This window comes from Ranitomeya imitator, chromosome 10 (assembly GCF_032444005.1).
Source record: "Ranitomeya imitator isolate aRanImi1 chromosome 10, aRanImi1.pri, whole genome shotgun sequence".
Taxonomy (NCBI): Eukaryota; Metazoa; Chordata; class Amphibia; order Anura; family Dendrobatidae; genus Ranitomeya; species Ranitomeya imitator.
This window is the reverse complement of record NC_091291.1, coordinates 3,311,138-3,325,815: the sequence shown is the minus strand read 5'-3', so window position 1 is coordinate 3,325,815 and position 14,678 is coordinate 3,311,138. Positions and strand designations below refer to the sequence as shown.

Genomic DNA, 14,678 nt, shown 5'->3' with positions numbered 1-14,678 from the left:
TATCCCTTTGAAGATAATGAGCTGGCAGAGTGGATGAAAGTTCCGAAAGTGGATGCAGCGGTGGCTTCTACATCTAAAGCCGGTACCTTGCCGCTGGAGGACGTGGGCCTTCTGAAAGATCCATCAGATAGGAAGGCGGACATGTTTTTGAGGAAAGTATGGGAATCAACTGCAGGGGCGTTCAAACCTGCTATCTCTAGCACGTGTACGGCTAGATCCGTCATGGTGTGGATATCCCAACTGGAAGAACAGCTGAAGTCCAAGGTGCCCAGAGACAAGATGTTGAACTCACTTTCGCAAATACGTGAGGGGGTGGCGTATTTAGCGGACGTGTCAGTGGATTCTTTAAAATTGGCGGCAAGATCAGCAGGTCTCTCAAATGCTGCTCGCCGAGCCCTATGGCTTAAGACCTGGAAAGGGGATGCCCAGGCGAAAGCTAAACTGTGTACAATACCGTGTAGGGGTGAGTACCTGTTTGGCCCGGTATTGGATGATATCCTAGCTAAGGCTGAGGATAGGAAGAAAGGTTTTCCTAAAGCTTTCAATCCTACCTTTAGGAATACCTTCAGGAGACGCTTCCAATACCGAAGACCTTACCACAACCGAGACTGGGAACCATCAGACCCAAAAAAGAAAGGTTCGGATTTTAATGCTTCGTCATCTTCCTCAAGAAGAAGAAGAAACTATCGTTAATAGAGATCTTCCAGTAGGGGGCAGGTTAAAATTCTTTTATGCTCAGTGGGCCAAAATAACTTCGAGCAATTGGGTTCTGGGTATAATCAATTCAGGGTTAAAATTAGAGTTCCGAGAAAGACCTTCTGAATTTTATATCTTAACTGCCCCTGATTCCTTAGACCAACAAAAGGCCCTTGAAAAAGAGGTCCAAATGCTAAGACGGAAGAAAGTCATAGTGGAGGTTCCAAAACATCAACAGGGGAAAGGGTTCTATTCCCCTTTATTTTTAATCTCCAAGCCAGATGGATCCTTTAGAACCATCATAAACTTACGGAGATTAAACAAACATCTAGAGTATCATGCCTTTAAGATGGAATCTATTAAAACGGCAACTAAACTTCTCTTTCCCAGATGTTATATGACAGTCCTGGATTTAAAAGATGCGCATTACCATCTGCCCATTCACCAGGATCATCAACAATTCCTCAGAATGGCGGTGCGCTTAAACGACCAGGTCAGACACTTTGTTTGCTGCAATGCCCTTTGGTCTATCTATGGCACCGAGGGTGTTTACTAAAGTCATGGCAGAAGTAATGGCCTATGTCAGAGAACAGGATACGTTAATTATACCCTACTTGGATGACTTCCTGGTAGTAGGAAATTCCTTTGGCCAGTGTAGTACTCACCTAAATCATGTCATATCTTCCTTACAGGACTTGGGTTGGATAGTCAATATGGAGAAGTCAAGACTCGACCCATCAACAACTCAGACTTTCCTAGGTATTCTGCTGGATTCGGAAGGGCAACAATGTTTCCTTCCGGAGGAGAAAAAGCAGAGGATTGTGCACAAAGTCAGTACGGTAACAAGGAAGCCAGATCTGACTTTAAGAGACGCTATGTCCCTTCTGGGATCTCTAACGTCCTGCATACCAGCCGTCCAGTGGGCTCAATTCCACACTCGAGTGTTACAGGCCCAAGTCTTGGATACAGAGAGAAGTCTTCAAGGGCAATTAGGCGGAAGACTCAGACTGTCCACCACCACTCTACACAGTCTGAGATGGTGGTTAAACAGAAGACATTTAGGGAAAGGAGTACGCTGGAGTGTAGTACCAGACAACACGGTCACAACCGATGCCAGTCCAATAGGTTGGGGAGCTCACATAGGAGATGTCTGGACTCAAGGGCAATGGTCTCTCTTAGAGGCTCAAGAGTCCTCGAATTGGAAAGAGCTCACGGCAGTGAAGAAGGCCTTACTCAGGTTGCTTCCATCTCTGCAGGATTCACATGTAAGAGTCCAGACAGACAACACAACAGTAGTGGCGTATCTCAACCATCAAGGGGGTACAAGGTCAAGATCCCTAATGAACACCGCCACAGACATACTCGAAATAGCCGAAGCCCACTTTCGCTCTCTATCAGCTGTGCACATTCGGGGAGAGCTCAACACAGAGGCAGATTACCTCAGCCGTCATTCTCTACGTCAGGGAGAATGGGTTCTAGATCGACGGGTGTTCAGACAGATAGTGGACCTGTGGGGATTGCCCGTTATCGATCTATTCGCAACGAGAGAGAACAGGCAGACCAGGAAGTTCGCTTCTCTTCATGTGGCGGACAAGCCCTGTATAATAGACTCCCTTCAAATACACTGGAATTTTCCTCTGGCTTAAGCGTTCCCTGCAATGTGTCTAATCCCGATAGTCCTCAGGAAGATCAGGGAGGACAGGGTGAGAGTGATCCTGATTGCCCCCTTTTGGCCCAGGAGGGCATGGTTCTCGTTACTCAGGGCAATGTCTGTGTCCGACCCCTGGGTACTGCCGACCAGCCCGGAGCTTCTTTCTCAGGGTCCATTCAGTTACCCCAATGTGGAATCCCTGCATCTGACGGCGTGGAATTTGAGAGGGAGTTATTGAGGAGAAGAGGGTTTTCAGAGGCTCTCATATCTACCCTTTTAAATAGCCGGAAGGAAGTCACCACTAAAATCTATGCTAAAACTTGGAAAAAGTTCCTTACCTTCTACCAAAATCCCTTTTCTGGCAAGGTCCCAATTCCGGCTATTCTGGAGTGTTTACAGAAAGGCCGAGAATTGGGCTTGGCGGTAAATACCCTTAGAGTCCAAGTATCAGCTTTGGGAGCGTTATATAACAGTGATGTGGCGGGAAATAGATGGGTTTCCCGATTTATCAGGGCCACTGAACGTAGTAACCCAGTGTATATTCCTAGATTACCACCATGGGATCTAAATTTGGTTTTAGACGCCTTAACAGAACCCCCCTTTGAGCCATTAGATTCTGTTTCCATAAAAAATTTGACCTTAAAAACAGCCTTCCTAGTAGCCCTGACCTCTGCTAGGAGAGTGAGTGACTTACAAGCTTTGTCGATAGACCCTCCTTATTTAATGGTCTTTCAGGACAGGGTAGTGTTAAAACCTGATCCAGCATACCTACCAAAAGTGGCTTCCAAATTTCATAGAAGTCAGGAAATAATTTTACCATCTTTCTGTGACAATCCGAATTCAGCTGACGAGCAGAAATATCACGTTAGATGTCAGAAGAACTCTATTAGAGTACCTACACAAAACAGAACCATGGAGGCAGAGTAGGGATCTGTTTGTTTCCTTTCAGAATCCAAGGAAAGGGGCGAGTGTAACTAAAGCGTCTATCGCCAGATGGATAAGATATGCCATATATCTTGCTTATACTGCTAAAGGCCAGACACCACCAGATGGCATCAGGGCCCACTCCACTCGAGCCATGGCCTCATCCTGGGCGGAAAGAGCGGACGTCTCCATAGACGTAATATGTAAGGCGGCAACTTGGTCATCTCCTTCCACCTTTTATAGACATTATCGCCTTGATTTATCTTCAGAGGCCAATTTAGTTTTTGGCCGTACAGTACTTAGTGCTGTAGTCCCTCCCAGGTGATTGATCTTTGAAAATCTCTCGTAGGGGTGCTGTCGTGGCGATAGGAAAACCGGTTTTTACGTACCGGTAATAGGATTTTACGGAGCCACGACAGCACCCGCACATTCCCCCCCGTAGTTATTCACTGGTTTCTGCACCCTTTGGGGAAAGTGTGCTTGTTAAAAAAAATCACTCTTTAGAAGGTGATGGTATTTAGTAATGTTTAAGTATATATGTTTATGTACTAACTCAATGGCGGTGTCCCTTATACTCTGAAACACAAACTGGAGTGGTGAGGGGGACCGCCCCTTTAAATCCTGTAGGTTCCTGTCCGGAAGGTGGGCGGATCCCCTCTCTCGTAGGGGTGCTGTCGTGGCTCCGTAAAATCCTATTACTGGTACGTAAAAACCGGTTTCTGACTGACAACTTTCTTCCATGGTATAATAGCAGAAACCAGGAACAAAATCATCTTCATGCTGACAATGCCCCATCTCATGCTGCAAAGAATAGTGAGTCATTGGCTGCTATGGGCATAAAAGGAGATAAACTCATGGTGCGGCCGCCATCTTCCCCTGACCTCAGCCCTATAGAGAACCTTTGGAGGATCATCAAGCCAAAGATCTATGAGGGTGGGAGGCCGTTCACATCAAAACAGCGGCTCTGGGAGGGAAGAAATACAAGCAGAAACTCTCCAAAAACTCACAAGTTCAATGGAGGCAAGAATTGTGAAGGTGACAGCAAAGAAGGGTCCTATGTTACATGTAACTTGGCCTGTTAGGAGGTTTTGGGGTTAAATAGCTTTTTTGTTCAGTGAATGTGACCTCCTAATGCTGCAAATCCCACAAATGAGACTTTTCAGTTCGTTATATCAAATGTTTAGAAATTCTACTGGGCCTAATAATTTGGAGCAGTGCATTGTGGGGTTTTATTCATTTTGGAGATTATACTGTTATCATTGGGAGGTTTCTTAAATAAAATTCGATGTATAATCTAACGGGTGATGACTTTTATTAGACTGACTGTCATTTGCACCGAGCATTTAGGAAAATCTGAGAAAAATATCATTTGCATAATAATTTGGAACATGGTGTATATGATGAGGTGTCAGTGACGTGGTGCTTGCAGGTGTCTATATAGTCTATACAGTGCCTTGCGAAAGTATTCTGCCCCTTCGAACTTTTCAACCTTTTCCCACATATGCTTTGCTTCAAACATAAAGATACAAAATGTAAATTTTTGGTGAAGAATCAACAAGTGGAACATAATTGTGAAGTTGAACGAAATTTATTGGTTATTTAAAATTTTTGTGGAAAATCAAAAACTAAAAAGTGGGGCGTGCAATATTACCCCTTTACCTTAATACTTTGTTCCTCCACCTTTTGCTGCGATTACAAGTCGCTTGGGGTTTGTCTCTATCAGCTTTGTACATGGAGAGACTGAAATTCTCGCCCATTCTTCCTTGGCAACCAGCTCGGGCTCAGTGAGGTTTGATGGAGATCGTTTGTGAACAGCAGTTTTCAGCTCTTTCCACAGATTCTCGATTGGATTGAGGTCTGGACTCTGACTTGGCCATTCTAACACCTGGATACGTTTATTTGTGAACCATTCCATTGTAGATTTTGCTTTATGTTTGGGATCATTGTCTTGTTGGAAGATAAATCTCCGTCCCAGTCTCAGGCCTTTTGCAGAGTCCAACAGGTTTTCTTCAGGAATGGTCCTGTATTTGGCTCCATCCATCTTCCCATCAATTTTAACCATCTTCCCTGTCCCTGCTGAAGAAAAGCAGGTCCAAACCATGATGCTGCCACCACCATGTTTGACAGTGGGGATGGTGTGTTCAGGGTGATGAGCTGTCGCCTTTACACCAAACATATCATTTCGCATTGTTGCCAACAAGTTTGATTTTGGTTTCCTCTGACCAGAGCACCTTCTTCCACACGTTTGGTGTCTCCCAGGTGCCTTGTGCAAACTTTAAACAACACTTTTTATGGATATCTTTTAGAAATGGCTTTCTTCTTGCCACTCTTCCATAAAGGCCAGATTTGTGCAGTGTCTGACTGATTGTTGTCCTATGGACAGACTGTCCTGCCTCAGCTGTAGATCTCTGCAGGTCATCCAGAGTGATCATGGGCCTCTCGGCTGCATCTCTGATCAGTCTTCTCCTTGTTTGAGATGAAAGTTTAGAGGGACGGCCGGGTCTTGGTAGATTTGCAGTGGTATGATACTCCTTCCATTTCAATATGATCTCTTGCACAGTGCTCCTTGGGATGTTTAAAGTTTTGGAATCATTTTGTATCCAAATCCGGCTTTAAACTTCTCCATAACAGTATCACGGACCTGCCTGTTGTGTTCCTTGGTCTTCATGATGCTCTCTGTGCTTCACACAGAACCCTGAGACTATCACAGAGCAGGTGCATTTATACGGAGACCTGATTACACACAGGTGGATTATATTTATCATCATTAGGTATTTAGGACGACATTGGATCATTCAGAGATCCACAATGAACTTCTGCACTGAAAGTAAAGGGGCCGAATAATATTGCACGCCCCACTTTTCAGTTTTTGAATTTCCACAAAAATTTAAAATAATCAATAAATTTCATTCAACTTCACAATTGTGTTCCACTTGTTGTTGTTTCTTCACCAAAAATTAACATTTGTTATCTTTATGTTTGAAGCATGATATGTGGGAAAAGGTTGAACAGTTCCAGGGGGCCGAATACTTTCGTGGGTCTCTGTATATGATGGTGTCAGTGACGTGGCGCTGTGGGTTATTAGACGCTGCCCATCACCCCATTACATAACAGCTCTTATAAGCAATGTCTCGTGGTGTCAGGTCGTGATTGTATTCATCACTGACGAGTACAGGACGTGCAGACACAAGGTACATGGAAACAATCAGCACAGTCTGTATTAAGGTGCAAGTGGATGGCGGCCAAAGTCCAGGAAATGTTCTGGTGAGGTCTGGAAATGGGTCGAGCCCCCTCCTCCCAAGTAACGGGGTCCTCACTTTTCCTGGAATCAGATTTCACTCCTAGTAATGATGTCCGGGCGCTGGGGACATTAGGATGTGGGGTGCTGGTCTCTCGGGGTTAGGACACCTCGTCTTTCCAGGACAGGTGGCAGGATTTGCACAACAACCGGCCTTTCAGGGGGAAGCAGCCGCTGTCCGTCGGCTCCAGGGACAGCAGAACTCGACATTTCTAGGAGAAAAGAGTCCATTATTGAGAGACGACATGGACAACTGCCGGACCCTGCTGGACCCAGGATGTTTCCAGGAGACTTCAGGAGGGTCACTAAGTGTATGATGTGAGCGATGCACACCGGCAGCACCGAGGACGTACGTACCTCACAGCGATAGCAGTTCTCGTGGTAGTTATGTCCCATACATTCAATCTTGTAGGAATCCTGCCCGTTCTTCGCTATTATCGGCTGCCGACAAGAAGTGCAAATCGGAGCATATTTCCTGTATGACGAGAAACATACGTAAGAAGAACAAACTGGAAATCTGCAAGACATAGACGACTATTGTGTCCAGCCAAAAACATGGACCCTGAAGGTTCTGGGCTGAGTTTACCAAACTGAAGTCAATGTCTATGTTTTGTCACTCGAGTCCTGTTCAGACCAAAGCCCTCAATGAAGTGTGAACCCAAACTTGCGATATACAGAATGTGTCCTCCTGCCTCCACAACATGTCGTATACCATGTCATACACTATATGGAGAAAGGATTGGGCGGAACATTGTGATCACGGAATCCAGACGTCTCCTTCAGGTCCATCCCCCCAACGACTCATAGCAGGGGCCGAGTATTGAGAAGCAGAAAAGTCCCCACTGCTCTGCTGACACCATTGGACTCTGGAGGAGACGTGTCATGTGCAATGAATGATCGCACTTCTCTATATGTGTCTGATCCAGGAGTCTGGGCTTGGTGATTCCAGGAGGACGTTACCCCGACTGCATTGTGCCCCCTGTAGAGATGGTGGAGGGGGAGAATGCTCTGGGCTCGTTATCAGGGGGCAGCCTCAGCTTTGTGGGGACAGTTTGGGGACTACCTTTATCTGTCCCCCATGATGGTGCCCAGTGCATAAGATTCATACAGACATGGAGTGGGGAGAACATGGGCGGCCACACAGAGCCCACACCCCAACCCCATGCTACACCATGGAAACTAAGCCAGGCCTCCCCCCAACATCAGGGTCTGACACCACAAATGCTCTTCTGGATGAAGGGGCAAAGATTGTCTGCTATATCTGCAGAGGGTCCCACCCCATATTAATGTGTATGAATGTAGATGGGGCACATCCTTTTCTCTGTATTAATGTCTATGGATGTAGAGGAGTACAGAAGCCCCTGGAGGTGGATGTGGGGGGCACATACTTTCTCCCTGGTCTATGTACCATCCCATTATCCTGCAGTCTCTACCTGTAATAATCCTCTGCACAGTGAACGTCATTGTACTCGTCCACAGCGAAGCTCTCGTCGGCGATGGTCCGGTTGCAGACCACACAGGTGAAACATTCGGGGTGGTAACTGCTCCCCAGCGCCCGCACAATGTGCTGTAGGATCAGGCTCTGACATTTGCTGCACTTCTCCAATGTTTCCTGCAATAATTCAGAGCAATAAGGTGACCGCGGACCGAGACTCCTGACACAGTAACTGTCGTAAGGCTGGTTTCACATTTGCGTTTAAAAACGCAGCGTTTTAAACTGAAACGCATTTGGTGAAAAAACGCGTTTAAACGCTGCGTTTTTAGGTGCATGTGTTTTTGCATGTTTTAACACAAACGCGGCGTTTTGGCGCGTTTACATGCGTTTTTTTTCCTGTGTTTGTGTTTTTGAAACGCATGATGAGAAGTGTGTGACAGCTGCCAATCATCGAAATCAACTAGAAAACCCACTATAAACAGAAATACCTAGGGTTAGGGATAGGATCCCTAGTAACCCTAGGGATCCTAACCCAAACTCTAACCCTAAGCCAAACTCTAACCCTAACACAAACCCTAACCCAAACTCTAACCCTAACACAAACTCTAACCCAAACTCTAACCCTAACCCAAACTCTAACCCTAACCCAAACTCTAACCCTAACCCAAACTCTAACCGTAACGCAAACCCAAACCCTAGCCCTAATCCTAGGGATCCTAACCCAAACTCTAACCCTAACCTTGACACAAACCCTAACCCAAACTCTAACCCTAACCCTAGCCCTAACCCTAGGGATCCTAACCCTAACCCAAGCTCTAACCCTAACACAAACCCTAACCCAAACTCTAACCCTAACACAAACCCTAACACTAGCCCTAACCCTAGGGATCCTAACCATAACCCTAGGATCCCTTAGGGTTAGGGTTGGGGGTGGCTTATCAGTGTGTATTCTTGTGTTTTTCTATAAAACGCATGCAAATGCATGTGCTTAAAAACGCAGGCGTTTACATAGACATCAATACGTTTTTTTACCGCAAAAAAAGCCGCTAGAAATTACTACATGTTGCATTTCTGCAACACAACGCATGCAGAGAAAAAACGCATGTGTCGTCAAAATGCATGCAAAAAACGCATGCGTTTTTAATGTTAAGTATAGGGAAAAAACGCATGCGTTTTTTGCGTTTTTTTGCGCAAAAACGAAAAAAAAAAACACGCAAATCTGAAACCAGCCTAAGACCTCATGGACCAGCAGGGCTCATCCCACTGCACACCAGGGCTCATCCCACTGCACACCAGAGCTCATCCCACTGCACACCAGGGCTCATCCCACTGCATACCAGGGCTCATCCCACTGCACACCAGCACTCCTTTCCCGTGGGCAGAACACTACTCAGACAAAGCAGGGTGAGGGTAAAACAGTGTGGCAATCATTTATTAAACCACAAACCGACAATACCAGAGTACAATCCCAGCAAAATGCCCAAGATGGTGAAATTGCAGAGTTTCACCCTACCACTGACCCTACCTCCAGGGCTGACTACTCCCACCAGTGACACCCTGCTTTTGGTGGGCACCCACAGAAAGGAGGTAACAGGCTTAACCCCTTAGTAACCAAGTTTTTGAAACCTGACCAGTGTCACTTTGTGGTAATAACTCTGGAATTCTTCAACAAATCCCAGTGATTTTGAGATTGTTTTTCTAGGCACATTATAGTTTATGACAATAGTACGTTCTTTTATTTTGTTAGCATTTTAGGAGGTTCAAAAATGTAGCAGTAATTTTTCATTTTTTCAAGGAAATGTACAAAATTTATTTTTTCAGGGACCTATCCAGGTTTGAAGTGACTTTGCGGGTCCTATATAACAGACTCTAAGGCCACTATTTGGCCGTGAATTGCCATGGCAAACATCAGGACCACACAATTATGATCTGTGGGTGCCGATGAGGTTAAATAGGAAGCCTCCAAACTCTATTAAGCATTTATATGATGTAATCACTTGACAGCAGCATCTAAGGGGTTAAACAGATATGGACGGTGTCAATGCTGATCGTGGCTAATGCAGCAAGCTGTCAGCTATAATGTACAGCCGACAGCTACAGGACTGTCACTTGTATGTGGATGCTAGTCAAATATCTCAGGTCAGTACAAAGACGTATTGGCGGTCATTAAGGGGTTAAGAAGCTGACAGTTCATAGAGGTATGTGGCCAAGTGACCTGATTGTCCCATCCTAGCTTCTCCATTTGGGCCAGGGGACCAGAGGGTTCCAACCTGGCTTTTCCAAACGGCTCAATGGGGCCAGATGTCCGGAGGGTCCCAACCTGGCTTCTCCAAAAGTCTCCACGGGTTTAGTGATGGTTGTTGGAGCCATGGGGCTTTAGCTGCTGTTCTGTAGATTCTATCTGCATAAGAATATAGGTCCTTTTTGTACCCACATCTGTGGTTCAGGCCGTCATCCACAGGTCAGAAGGAAGGTGGGATCAGGTCAACTCTCATTGCTTGAGTATTTAAAGGGAACCTGTCACCCCGTTTTTTCAGATTGAGCTATAAATACTGTTAAATAGGGCCTGCGCTGTGTGTTACTATAGTGTATGTAGTGTACCCTGATTCCCCATGTATGCTGAGAAATACATTACCAAAGTCGCCGTTTTCGCCTGTCAATCAGGCTGGTCAGGTCGGGTGGGCGTGTTCACAGCGCTCTTTTCTTCCCCAGCTTTCCGTTGGTGGCGTAGTGGTGTGCGCATGTCCAATTTCCAAATTCCATGCGCCCACGTGAAGACAAAGCGCGCGATCTGCGCTGTCATCCCTTTCATCGGTGGGGGCGGCCATCTTCCTGGGGCCGCGCGTGCGCAGATAGAGTGCTCTGCTGCACGGGGCTTCAGGAAAATGGCCGCGGGATGCCGCGCGTGCGCACAAGAGGTCGCGGCTGCCATTTTCCCAAAGCCGAGATGCAAACTCGGCTTTGGGAAAATGGCCGCCGCAACCTCTTGTGCGCACGCGCGGCATCCCGCGGCCATTTTCCTGAAGCCCCGTGCAGCAGAGCACTCTATCTGCGCACGCGGGGCCCCAGGAAGATGGCCGCCCCCACCGATGAAAGGGATGACAGCGCAGATCGCGCGCTGTGTCTTCATGTGGGCGCATGGAATTCGGAAATTGGACATGCGCACACCACTACGCCACCAACGGAAAGCTGGGGAAGAAAAGAGCGCTGTGAACACGCCCACCCGACCTGACCAGCCTGATTGACAGGCGAAAACGGCGACTTTGGTAATGTATTTCTCAGCATACTTGGGGAATCAGGGTACACTACATACACTATAGTAACACACAGCACAGCCCCTATTTAACAGTATTTATAGCTCAATCTGAAAAAACGGGGTGACAGGTTCCCTTTAATCAATCTGCATAGTTTGTTCACTGTTTTGCAGGTCAACAAGCTACATGGACTTATACAATGGGTAATAAACATATTCGCTAACATTAATTGTTCAATGACCCCGTGTCCCTGACCTCCAAAGATAGCAAAACATACGGTAGGAGCTGTTGTAATAGTTAAACAGCAGCCATTCACAAATATCAATTCAAGAGACAATGTTCTGACTCATATGAACAATAGTCTGTGTCTCTTGGGCTACTGAAAATAGACATCTGGCATAATTAAGATTAAATGCTGTGTCGTCAGAGTAACTGTACGGTGGAAATTGAGAAGATGAGTAGAAATGTAAGCGACTGGGTTAGATGATCGGTGGATCACCGGAGATTGCGTGTTCAACCAGTAATCTACTTGAGCTCATGCACAGCCGCCTAAAGGAACCGTCCATAAGAGACGACGCAGAATCTGTAGTTTTGTGGCCTGTGATTTACACCGCAACCATTTCACTCTCAGGAGGAAGGATGTTTGCTACAGTGTGTCAGTGAGTGTCAGCTCTTCAGCTCCATGTGAGAGGACGAGTCAGGAAAAAACTGTCTATACGAAGCCCCCCTTATGTAAGGTGAATCCTCAGCGTTCTGCTGTCACCTGCTCTCTGTTATCAGCCACGTACCTTGTAGCAGTGTTCACAAATGGGCTGTCCGTCTTTCTGGTAGTACATCTGCCCGGCCAGGAGCCGGTGACACTTCCGGCAGGTGAAGCAGCTGGCGTGATACTGCTTCTTCATGGCCTCGATGGTGGCGGTGTTGGGGGGGATGGTTTTATGGCAGAAAGCGCAAATATCTGAAGAAAAGAAGAGATAATGATGTGAGGGGACGTGACTACATCTGGTACAGGACACTCGGTGTAGGGGTCCGCACATCCTGCGCTGAGCAGCTCCGTGAAATCTGCCCCCGATTACAGCGACTGTAGCGGCTCCAGTAAATCTGCAGACTCCCCTGGAGGTGATGAACCCGATATACCCCGTGTACAGCCATGATTCTGGGGGTCACTATGGCCAGTGCTGATCGGCCATGGACAGGAGTGATCCCCGTACCTGAGCCCTCCGGCTTCCCTTTGTGCTTCCCCAGAGCGGCCTCCTCTCTCTTCTCTGGGTTATCGGACGGCGGTCTCGTGGTCTTCAGCGGTCTCTATATGTAGCAGACAGGACTCATGTGATTTGTATACAGTGATCTCCGGCAGCCATATTGGCTCCTTACATTGTGAGTCTCCCAAGTTACATCATGTGTTATGCTCCAGTCACATCCAGAGCTGCATTCACATTGCCGCTAGTTTACCCTCACCTGTCTCTCCTGTGTACAGAATACGCCCTGCCGTGGTGCATTGTGGGAGAATAGTGCTTACACGCACAGCACTCATGGGCTCCAGGTGGGGCAGAATTGTGAATGCAGCTCTGGGATTGCCTGGAGTAGGTACCTGGGACGGAGGAGGTCGGGTGAGGTCCAGCTTCTGTAGCTCCAGGCTTAGAGAGTCCGGGATAGGAGCAGGGGAAGGATCCAGGGGGACACGTTTAGGGGACAGCGGCAGGACCGGAGGTGAGGGGGGTGGAGGTGGGAAGTCCGGGCCGAGGCCATCCTCTGGGGGGATCTCATCCAGGAACGTGGAGCGAAACCTCAGATCTGCAGAGAAAGGACGAGTCGTTATCGCAGACACACAGAATCTCTCATTAGTGATTGCATCTGGGTCCCCCAGGACTGTAAGGAGGTCCACACAGGTCGGAAGTCATGAGGATGTCCCGTCACATGCTGCAGCCGGTCACTTCCGATGCAGATTTATTACAGATTTTACAGAGAAATCTGCAGTCAGATCTTCATGTGATGCAGTGCTGTGGATCACCTGATCCTGCAGCTGCTTCCCCAGTAATGGCTGATAACAGGGAGCAATAGATTGTTTAGCCGGTGGCATTTTTTTTAAATATCCTCCGTTTAGGCAGGAAAATTCACAGCAGAAAATCCGCTCCAAAGTCCACACAAATCAGGAAGTAATGAGTGAGGGAATAACCAGCAACAAATCTGGTGTGTGTGGACTCGCCCTAATGGGGCAAGGGGTGAAACTACTCTGAGCTGTTTACACAGGGATCTTATCAGATGCCAGGAATGAGTGATGTCAGATCCCCGTCCTCTCCTGATCGGGGAGGTCAGCCATCTCCGGCACCTACTGTGTATTCACCCCCTTATCATGCTCTCCACTGCAGCCCTGTATATATCAGCACTGTATGGGAGACACCCACTCAGCAGATACCCCAGGTGACAAGCTGACTGTTCCACCACCAGAGGGCGCTGCTAAGATTGTAGTCTCCTGTCCTACAGTCTCCTCCCCCAGTAATGGCTGATAACTGGGAGTAATAGATTGTAGGCTCCTGTCCTACAGTCTCCTCCCCCAGTAATGGCTGATAACAGGGAGTAATAGATTGTAGGCTCCTGTCCTACAGTCTCCTCCCCCAGTAATGGCTGATAACAGGGAGTAATAGATTGTAGGCTCCTGTCCTACAGTCTCCTCCCCCAGTAATGGCTGATAACTGGGAGTAATAGATTGTAGGCTCCTGTCCTACAGTCTCCTCCCCCAGTAATGGCTGATAACAGGGAGTAATAGATTGTAGTCTCCTGTCCTACAGTCACCTCCCCCAGTAATGGCTGATAACAGGAAGTAATAGATTGTAGGCTCCTGTCCTACAGTCTCCTCCCCCAGTAATGGCTGATAACAGGGTGTAATAGATTGTAGGCTCCTGTCCTACAGTCTCCTCCCCCAGTAATGGCTGATAACAGGGAGTAATAGATTGTAGGCTCCTGTCCTACAGTCTCCTCCCCCAGTAATGGCTGATAACAGGAAGTAATAGATTGTAGGCTCCTGTCCTACAGTCACCTCCCCCAGTAATGGCTGATAACAGGAAGTAATAGATTGTAGGCTCCTGTCCTACAGTCACCTCCCCCAGTAATGGCTGATAACAGGAAGTAATAGATTGTAGGCTCCTGTCCTACAGTCTCCTCCCCCAGTAATGGCTGATAACAGGGTGTAATAGATTGTAGTCTCCGGTCCTACTGTCTCCTCCTCCAGTAATGGCTGATAACAGGGAGTAATAGATTGTAGGCTCCTGTCCTACAGTCTCCTCCCCCAGTAATGGCTGATAACAGGGAGTAATAGATTGTAGGCTCCTGTCCTACAGTCTCCTCCCCCAGTAATGGCTGATAACAGGGAGTAATAGATTGTAGGCTCCTGTCTTACAGTCACCTCCCCCAGTAATGGCT

At 47.3% G+C, this 14,678-nt stretch overlaps 1 protein-coding gene and 1 long non-coding RNA gene across 5 annotated transcripts in view; one reads left to right on the top strand and one right to left on the bottom strand.

Moving 5' to 3' along the window:
• The window catches only part of LOC138651974 (uncharacterized), a 120,730-nt gene that overhangs the window by 28,865 nt on the left and 77,187 nt on the right, over nucleotides 1-14,678 (top strand). The window lies entirely within an intron of this gene.
• Nucleotides 4,562-14,678, bottom strand: part of LOC138651970 (filamin-binding LIM protein 1-like) — a 35,853-nt gene continuing 25,736 nt past the window's right edge. For all 3 annotated transcript variants that reach the window (XM_069742632.1, XM_069742633.1, XM_069742634.1), the window contains exons 3-8: nucleotides 12,850-13,052; nucleotides 12,470-12,563; nucleotides 12,047-12,216; nucleotides 8,003-8,181; nucleotides 6,927-7,044; nucleotides 4,562-6,781 (exon numbers count right to left, since the gene is read on the bottom strand). In XM_069742632.1, the coding sequence (XP_069598733.1) occupies nucleotides 6,671-6,781; nucleotides 6,927-7,044; nucleotides 8,003-8,181; nucleotides 12,047-12,216; nucleotides 12,470-12,563; nucleotides 12,850-13,052 (875 nt within the window). In that variant the 3' untranslated portion in view covers nucleotides 4,562-6,670. The remainder of the gene's footprint in view (nucleotides 6,782-6,926; nucleotides 7,045-8,002; nucleotides 8,182-12,046; nucleotides 12,217-12,469; nucleotides 12,564-12,849; nucleotides 13,053-14,678) is intronic.